The sequence below is a fragment of the Tursiops truncatus genome, chromosome 17 (genome assembly GCF_011762595.2).
Source record: "Tursiops truncatus isolate mTurTru1 chromosome 17, mTurTru1.mat.Y, whole genome shotgun sequence".
NCBI lineage: Eukaryota > Metazoa > Chordata > Mammalia > Artiodactyla > Delphinidae > Tursiops > Tursiops truncatus.
In genome coordinates, this window is record NC_047050.1 from 42,049,676 (window position 1) to 42,059,288 (window position 9,613).

A 9,613-nucleotide genomic window follows, 5' to 3' on the forward strand; every position below is an offset into this window, starting at 1 on the left:
CAAATTCGATTACGTTTCCTGGCAACTGAACAATGAACTCTGTTTTTTGCTGGGAATGAAGATGTACACGTTTGAGAAGCTAGCATAGTATTTTTCTAAATATTTTAAATGACTGCTCTTCACCCATTCCAGATGGATTCTTTATTGTTTGCCGATGGGTTGCAGATGCCCACCCCTTTAACCAAGTTGGTTAACTGTTTATGAAATGTACATTGGCTGATTAAAAGCTTAAATTTTGGAAGAAATTTCTCCTGGGATATCCCACATATGTCTTTGCAGTAATTACGAAATTAGTCAATTGTCACCTCTATAAACAAACTTCGTTTTGAAAACAGCAGGCGAAAGCAGACTGCAGATACAGTCATAACTGACCAAAAGTATGTACAAAACTATTTAAAATTGGAGGAAGGGTGATATATGCTGGAGAATACAATCTAAAAGTGATTGATTTTACCTACGAATAAGATAGTTACGTTAAACGTGTTAAGATGTGGAAATTAACGGGGCGAGTGCGCCAAGTAAAACTACAGAATGCCCTTTGAGTTTCTCTGCGGGGTCTTCGGGAGGCAGAAAATCAGTTGTTCAGTTTCTAACATTATAAGGAAAAGTGGCACCGAGAAGGAAGGGGGTGGACGTTGTGTTTGTATGTGAGTTTTGAACTGAGTCACCTTGGCTCTGCCTCTGTAACAGGGAAACCTCGAGCAAACCTGTGCCTTTAAGACTCAGTTGCTATCCAAACACAAGTAAACAGAGTGGACCATTAGCGGGCGCCGGGCGCGGAGGCGGAGCCTGGGCGCTGGGGGCCCAGCGCGGCTGCGGGACGCCCGCCCGAAGGGGAGGCGGGGCCGCTACTAAAGCCCGGGTCTCCGGGCCGCGAGCAGCCTGGGGAGGGACGCGGGCGGGGACGGAGCTCGGCTTGCTCGCTGCTGGAGGGTGATGGCCCTGCGAGGCTGCAGACTCAGACCTTACCCCGAGTCCGCGGCGAGAGGCTCGCGGAGGCGCGAGGTTCCGGGCGAGCGCTGAGCGCGGGCTCCAACCGCCCTGGGTTTTTACACATTCTACGACCACTGACTCGGACGAAGGCGAGGATCCGCTCTCGTTTTGGCTGCTCGTTGTCCTCCAGATCATGTCCGCGGCTCCCGGGACTCCGCGCGGAAAAAGAAGTTTGTCCGGCGTGGACCCAATGACCTTTCCAAGCTGTGCGCCTCACTGCCTGGACCAGGTCTGAGTGACGCTGCCCAGGCGGACGTTTCTGGGGGAGGTGAGTGTCCGCTCTGGGAAGGGGCTGCAGCCACCCTAAGGAAGGCAGGCTGGAGGGGGTGCAGGGGGGCGCTCGGATTCTCGGTCCGGCGTGCCACAAGTTCAGAAATTGTGAAAAGAAATCATACGGACGCACTCCCGGGGCATTGTATTTTTCACTTTATCGGATCCCAGGCAAGCCACTCCCAGCTAACACGCAACGACACACGCTTTCACGTACTGTTTTTAGTTTTGCGACATTTAATCTAAGCACTCAGCAAAGCCTCTTCTAAAAGCTGATCTACGTACGTTGAGATAAAACCCCACAATATCATGTTCTTTCTCACTCTGCCATAGTATTCCTGGTCCACCCGTCCGGGGGCAGCCGCGGCAGAGCGGACGGGCCGCGACACACAGTGCCTGCCGAGCCAGCGCGTTTCAAGAGGAAAGTAATAGTTCAGTCCTAGATAATTCTTCAACCTTGTGCCGGCCTTTTGATTTTCCTCCCATCCTCTGGTCCTGGGGGGGGGGGGGGCAGAAGGCAAATCCCCCTGGGGTTTAAACACTCGGATTCTCGAGAAGTAGCAACAGAGCAAGGAGTTGTGTTTGTATGGTGAGGTGGGAGAAAAAGGTGTTTGTGGAGGGTGCGCTGGCTCTGTCTCCCTACCTGTTAGCAGGGAACAAAAGAGGGCTGGAGTTTCCCGGAGCGAAACGGCGCAGACAGCTACTTTCTTTGCTAAACAAACTGCAGTCCTGAGCAGAACAAGAAAATTACTCATGCAGGGGGAGCGAGGGAGCAGAGAGAAACAGAACCCAGATTATGCGGAAGGCATCTTAATTTAATTAACTCCTTGGGAAGGCAGAGGCGCAGCGAAGGGGCAGGAACTTCGCGGCCCTTTCTCTCTGTTCACCTGATCCAATCTGGCCATTTTAATTTTATTATTTATTTTTTAAAATGATCTCCTTAGATCTACTTGGAGTATAGCTCTCTGATTAATGTAAAATTTTATTGTGGCTTGGGCTGAACTTCAGCAAGCCTACGGATCCATCAGTCATTTTTCTCAGACACCACCCCACAGGTGTTAGCAGATGACCCCTGACTGTATACGATTTTTAGATAATAAAATGTAATAACACATTACCAAAGAGCGAGCCTCCTTATCAAATTACCACTATTTTTTTCTACAGTGTTTTGAAAGCTTCACTGAACTGAAATTAGTACGTACACCTCTCACTTGTTGACAGCCAGTGAACTAAATTTTACAAAACTTCTGTACATGTCTGGAAATTCCTGTGAAGAAGGCTGATGAAAGAAAACTAGTCTCAGTTCCACGGAAATATTTATGTCTTTTCGTTGGTTTACGTTTCTCTCCTTGCAAAATTAAAAGTAACCAATGGTCTGAAACGGGATGGTGTAGAAGTGACAGCAGATGATGGTTGTTATTGCCTGAAACTGAGTGTGAGAACTACATGCTCAGCTCTAGACAAAACGAAAGTACTTTAGATCTCTGCATTGACTTAAAATATCTTTTGACATATAGTTCCAGCTACTCAGCAGGAGAGTGGAAATCTAAACTCCCTAATTCTTCATGGCAAAAATGTTTAGTGGATCTTTGGGGTTGCTCTGTTTGTGAAGGATTGCTCTTCTTCTATGAAGAAACTATTTGTCCTGCAAATTAAAACGAATACACACCATGAAATAGCACTTTTGTGCCACCATGAAGCTGAATTATAAAAGAGGCATTAATTTGGGGTTATAAACCATTTGGTGAAAAGGGAAGGAAGATGGCACTCAAGTTTCTGCTGACAGAATTAACGTATAACCTTTACGGCAGAGTTCGCTTTGTGCATTTGGAATCAAAATCACAGGCCATGATATTCCTTCAATCGATAACACACCCCACACACATGCACGTACATACACAGAAAACGTGGTGGGAATTGCACTTTGCCTTCTGTGTTTATTTCTAAGAAATCCAGTCTGGGAAAACACCCAAATAATAATTTCGGTTTCCTATGTGGGGAGGCCAGTTTTTAATACTAGGGGAAAAATAATATTTTGAATCTCTAGAAAATCCTCCTATGCAAAAAGAAGGAAATAAAGGTATAGCTTATGACTTTTAATGGAAGAGGAAACAAATTGATTACCAGAGATGTTTGTAGAATTTTTTTTTTCTACCTCTCTAGGAGAGGGCTTGAGGGTTGCCACTGAACAAAAATGAATTGTGATTTGTGGTGGGAAAGTTTATTAGTAATGGAGGTTTACAGTTTCGGTTGAACGGTCTGACTGAGACCCTCTGACTGTTACACACCTCTCATTAACTCCCGGCCTCAACTCCCAGACCGCATACCACTGGGCAGAAGCGGTTCATTAATAAATCCCTGTCTCCAAGCCGTTCCAAACAGGAGAGGAGGGAGGGAAGGTGTGGGCCTCGCGGAGGCGGCCAGATTCTGCCTGGCCAGAGCGCTGTGTCATTAGCGCAGCCCTCTAAGCCTGCCCCCAGATAGAGCCACAGGCAACACGCTAGAGAAGAGCATTTCAGGCGCAGAAAGGGCTGGTGGCAAGGATGTCTGGACAAACTCTCCCATCTTCCTGCTGGGTTCAAAAGCCAGGCATAAAGGTTGATGGCTCAGATAGGCCTGCCTGCCCCTCTCTAGGGAAAGCGCTTAACTGTGAGTCCCAGCCTCTGGGGAGCCACCTTCAGAGGCAAGGCCCAAGGCCGCAGAGCTGGCAGAACTCTCTGCTAAAAAGGGGCTGGTAGTGGGAGAAGGTGGAAAGCATCTGAAAGCAGATGAGGTGCCCCGGGAAACTGGGTCTGAAAGCAGACCTCCGTGTTGGCACTGGGGGTTCAGGGACAAGCATGTGCGTGCGCCCTGCTCAGGCCCAGGCCGCAGACCCGGGCCGGCTTCCCGGTGGCAGGAGCAACGTCGCACTCAACTCCAGGCCGACAAGCAAGCTTCCTCCAGGCAGGCAGAGGCGCACCGTACCCGATCTGCTGTGGCTCCCCTGCTGTGCCTTCCTTTTTTTTCCTCCCCGGGGAACACTCTCGCTTCTCCTCTCTTCTCTTTTGCTGGGGCCTGGCGGGTGTAGGAGTCTCTCCTGGTGCCAGGTCGAGAAGCGCTCGGGCCTCCCGAGAGCTTGGCGCTCGGTCCTGGATCGGGGACTTTCTCCACCCCCGCAACACCCCACTGAGCCTGAACCATCTGGAAGAGATCTAGGTGGGGGGTGGGAGGAGACGGCCCCTGGGAAGGTGGAAGGGGTGATTCTAGGCCTCACCGGTCCCCGAGGTGTCACTTTTCTTTCCTGTGGCCCGTCACCGCTGATAAATGGGACAGAGGCAGAGGAAGGAAAAAGAAAACCTCTGAGGTCAGCGCCGGGCGAGGCGGGCCCCTCCGAGGGCCCAGCAGCCCCAGGAGCGCAAAGCGCCCCCGGCTGCGTTCCACCACCCCAGGCGCGGTCCGGGTGAACGGCGGTCGCGGGGCGGGTCAGCGGGCTCGGGGCGCAGCGCTAGGAGCCGCCCGGCTGAGCCAGGCCCTCAAGCCCGGGTCAGACCCACAACCCAACGTTCCCCGGGGAGCTTGGAGGCACAGCGGCAACAGAGGCTCAGCCCGGGCCTGTGGGCGCTGGCACAGCGGGGTGTCACGGATGACCAAGCTTCACCCGATCGGGTAGGGGTGGGTGGGCTGGACTGGGTGCCGCCTCTGCTGGAGCCCCTGCTCACCTTTCTTTCTCCCCGGACCGGGTCTTCGGCTCCTCGAATCAGTGCGTGCCTGGCATCCGATTTTCCCACGGGCGACCCGCTCGCCGCCAGGGACCACTTTTGCCCCGCCTGATACCCTGGCCCCGGGGGCTGAGCTCGAGCTTGGTGTCGACTCGCCCGCGGGGCAGGCTCTCCGAGGTTCCCTCACCACTCCGTTTGGGGGCCTCGGAGTGGGTGGGGAGGAGGACTTAGAAGGAAGGTGTTGTAACCCAAGCGGCGCCAAGGGACAGACCGAGCAGGCTTGGATAATAGTCACGACTTTCTCTCTCTCCCCCGGCCATTTTTAGGGTTTTCTCTGCGTGCCGTTGTCCTCCTGGGTTTTCGCCGGAGCCCCACGCCCACCCGCCTCTGAGTCCTGGAAAAAAAGGGTGGCTACCTCCGCGCCCCAGCACCCCGGAAAATGGGGAGCAAGGCCCTGCCAGCGCCCATCCCGCTCCACCCATCGCTGCAGCTCACCAATTACTCCTTCCTGCAGGCCGTGAACACCTTCCCCGCCGCGGTGGACCACCTGCAGGGCCTGTACGGTCTCAGCGCCGTGCAGACCATGCACATGAACCACTGGACACTGGGGTACCCCAACGTGCACGAGATCACCCGCTCCACCATCACCGAGATGGCGGCGGCGCAGGGCCTCGTGGACGCGCGCTTCCCCTTCCCGGCTCTGCCCTTTACCACCCACCTCTTCCACCCCAAGCAGGGAGCCATTGCCCACGTCCTCCCAGCCCTGCACAAGGACCGGCCCCGTTTTGACTTTGCCAACTTGGCCGTGGCCGCTACGCAAGAGGATCCCCCTAAGATAGGAGACCTGACCAAGCTGAGCCCGGGGCTGGGTAGCCCCATCTCGGGCCTCAGTAAATTGACTCCGGACAGAAAGCCCTCCCGAGGGAGGTTGCCCTCCAAAACGAAAAAAGAGTTTATCTGCAAGTTTTGCGGCAGACACTTTACCAAATCCTACAACTTGCTCATCCACGAGAGGACCCACACAGATGAGAGGCCGTACACGTGTGACATCTGCCACAAGGCTTTCCGGAGGCAAGATCATTTGCGGGATCACAGGTAAGGTGGGGAAAGAGGTTGGCCTGGGGAGGGAAGGACAGTTTATCCAGAATACCGAATCCTGATAGACATTGCAAGCGTCACTAAAATCCCCTTTGAACTAGAATATATCCCCCAAAGCCCTCCCCAGCCAGCCACAACCAACCCTCCAAATTTACCTTTGTTCTCAGCGGGCCCCTGCTGCCTGTTCTTGTTTGGGATGCAGGAGGGCCACCCCATCCTTAGGCAGTTAAAATCTGCTGGGTTGGCCTTGGTCCTGGGATCGGTTTTCCAGTTTCCACCTGGTCGACCTTAGCGGGTGGGGCAGGTAGAGCCAAGAAACCTCGAAGACCTTCCTCTGGTGGGTGCAGGTCCTGCCTGCGATAGGACCATTTCTGGAAATCTCCTCGGCCACCTCCACTGGGTTCCCTCCCTTCCCTGACTCGCCCCCAGGTGCGCCCGAGAGCCTGCCACAGTGACCTTTCTTTAAACTTATTTGCGGGGGTCTTGAGATCACTGAATTTAGAAACAGCTCTTCACATTCCCTCCACATCTTCAACTATGCATTAATCAAAGGCAATTGAAGAAATACTATAATGTAAGTGTTTTCATCCAGTAAAAACTTCCCAGGAGTGGGGGTGAGAGTATCTTTTCCCTGGACTCTACTTGCTGTTGTTACCCCAAGGTAGGACTGCTGTACCGATCCTCCTCGGCTTTTAAGGGATTCGCTAAAATTAGTCCCCCTAAACTTGGCCTTGCCTTATATCCTGATTTGACCCGTTTAAATCCCAGAGAAAACCGTAGAGGCCAAGAAGAGCTCGTTCGGCATGATTTCGAGCTCCAAAACACGCCAGAGAGGGCGATCAAGTGTAGATAAAGCCGGCGTCCGGTGAATGTTTTGAAGAGTCTGTTAGTTGAGGTTAACCATAAACAGAATTACACGGGGGGGTGGGGGGGATGTAAAAACATAAATAATGGAAATCCTGTTTCTTTTCTTTTTTTCCCTCATGACTTCGTTTAAAGTAATTGCCAAGAGAAACTCCTCACCGTGATGTTAAAGCCATTTCAATGAAACCTTATATTGATTTTCAGGTATATCCATTCCAAAGAAAAACCCTTCAAATGTCAGGAGTGTGGGAAAGGATTTTGTCAGTCTAGAACTCTGGCTGTTCACAAAACTTTACATATGCAGGTAAGTTTGTTTTCTTGTTTAAAAACAGTGACTGGTTCTGTTTTATCAGTTTTGCTCTAGAAAAGGTGTTCAATGGCAGGGTCTTTCTCATAAAAGGCTCTGTTTAGATCAGTTTTCTAGGTGGAGAAAGCAGCACCCAGTTTTTCTATACATGAAATTAATTTTATTTAACAGAAAACATTTATGTGTTTTTCTTAAAGAACAAGCCACTCTCACTATTCTAAAATCCTAATTTTAGAATTATTATTTTTTTCACCTGATGTGCCCTGCATTTAAAGCTTTCGTGTTTGGGAGGAAATAAAGGTAATTTTGATAATGGAGGCATGGTGAAATCCCATACGTTCTCTCTCCCAGGGGCCTCATAATTTGTAGTTTTCAGAACATTGAGGAATAGTTTAATTTTCCACCAAAGAGGAGCCTTATTACCCGAGAGAATGTCGTTCCTTAAGAGAGGATTAGAGTTTTTCCTCCCCCTTTTCCTGCCTATGACATGGTGATGAAATGTAAAGAGCTGGAAATCACAAAGCCCACCGCCAGTGGCCACCGGCGGTTATCAGTGTAATCCGGTCCCTGTGTGTGCCTGTGCGTGTGTTTTTGTGATTGGAGGATTAGGAGCACAGATGTGTTCCTGCAAGTCTCCTCTTTGTTGTCGTGCGCGTGTTCTGTTAACATTGTGATACCGATAAGACAGAAACTATTGAGAAGGGTGCCGTGGTGGTGTGAAGGATTAATCCTTTGCTTGCTTCACATCTGAACAGGAATCTCCACACAAATGCCCCACATGTGGAAGAACCTTTAATCAGAGAAGTAATCTGAAAACTCACCTTCTCACCCATACAGACATCAAGCCCTACAGCTGCGAGCAGTGCGGCAAAGTGTTCAGGCGAAACTGTGATCTGCGGCGGCACAGCCTGACTCACACCCCGCGGCAGGACTTCTAGAGAAGCCCCGGATCTGTCCCGGGCCACCGCCGCCGCTCCCCTCCCCAGACACCTCTCCACGCCTCCCACCCGGTGGGGGGGCACCCCCAACCCTTCACTGACCCCCAGCTCTTCCCTGGCTGCAGCCACACCGGCAGCTCCAGGGGATTAACTCTTCTTCCCAAGGACTGAGAACTGTAGAAAGCCACACAAGTACATCCTTTCACAAAGAGCATATGCTAGTTTCTTGTAGATATTCACAGCTCATTTTAGAGCTCTGTACATAATGTCGTGGGTCTCTGTTTCGTTGTTTTGTTTTGTCTGTTTTTGTATCTTGTTGGATGCACCTAGGTATGGAAAATGGAAACCAAATTTATCTTTAAAGACTGTATTTTCAAAAATAAAATGTTTTCTTGTTTGTTTCAACACTCCTGCAAAAGTGCCTTGCTATTTGACTTCTGTTTTTCCTCTGGATTCTGGAAGAGTGGCATGTCTCTGAAATATTAAATATTGAAGGGCATTCTTTATCCCGAGGTTTCAAAAGTAAGACTTCTCACAGTTCTCTTACTGAAACTTCATCTCTTCCCGTTTCATACTGTGGCATTTTGGAATTGGTCAACTGTGCTGTCTTTCTGCTTTTTCAAGATATTAAAATTGATACCCATGAGGTTTTTCCTCCCCTTTTGTTTATTTTAATTCCTTGTGTATTATTCCTTCAGATAAAAGCAATATAATAATCATTATTAATAACAAGGCAACTCCAATGGCTGACCCATTTGAAAACACAAGGTGGGAAGAAGCATAAGGAAAAAGAAGAGAAGGGAGCTTCTCACCACTTCACTTTTAGAAGTCATTGACCTATTGTCATAGTTTATGATGGGCAACTTCTCTTGCCATTAGACTTTGAACACAATGATTTAGCTCTATAGACAGAGACTTTACCCCACCTTTGGGGGAAAAGTCTAAAATCCTGCTACAGAAGAATGCAGGCAGGTACAACCTTCAGAAGATGGGGGACAAGAACAAAAAGGAGAGACTACTCAGCTATGTTTGCACAAAATATTTTTTCCCAAGGGTGGAGACCTTTTTTCTCGAAGGTTCGTATTTCTCTGCAAAGCAAACTGAGTTAGATCACTAGCAAGGTTTCCATCGCTGGTTGGCCTTTTGTCCCTGGGAAAATGCCAGAAGTACAGGTTATTCTGTGTATAGAGCTCATGGCAAATATGTAATCACCTTCTGAGGCATTTCAGTTCTTTCCCAAATGATTCTGGTGGAATATGACACTAATACAATGACAACCCCGTGTAGGATTTGAGTGGAAGGCTTTGGATGCAGACAAACAGTAGTATTATTACAGAGTCCAGAAGGGAAATAATTTCACTTCAAGAAGGAACATTGGAGGAACTTGTGGCCCAGTGGCCCTGCTCTTGCAAACTTTAATACTGAGCAACAGGGTGAACTAGTTA

General features: G+C 49.8%; 1 protein-coding gene across 4 annotated transcripts; it reads left to right on the plus strand.

Annotated features, from left to right (window-relative positions):
• Positions 1-810: 810 nt before the first annotated feature.
• Positions 811-8,573, plus strand: OSR2 (odd-skipped related transciption factor 2). 4 transcript variants are annotated; one of them, XM_073794622.1, is made up of 5 exons: positions 811-1,261; positions 1,597-3,912; positions 5,288-6,056; positions 7,128-7,227; positions 7,986-8,573. In XM_073794622.1, the coding sequence occupies exons 3-5, from the start codon at positions 5,401-5,403 to the stop codon at positions 8,166-8,168; spliced, it is 939 nt and encodes a 312-aa protein (XP_073650723.1). In that variant the 5' UTR covers positions 811-1,261; positions 1,597-3,912; positions 5,288-5,400; the 3' UTR covers positions 8,169-8,573. The 4 variants fall into 4 exon arrangements, with proteins under 4 accessions (XP_073650723.1, XP_073650724.1, XP_019780951.2 ...); XM_073794623.1 differs by having other exon boundaries at positions 2,428-3,912; XM_019925392.3 differs by lacking the exon at positions 1,597-3,912 and having other exon boundaries at positions 813-1,261.
• The last annotated feature ends 1,040 nt before the right edge of the window (positions 8,574-9,613 follow it).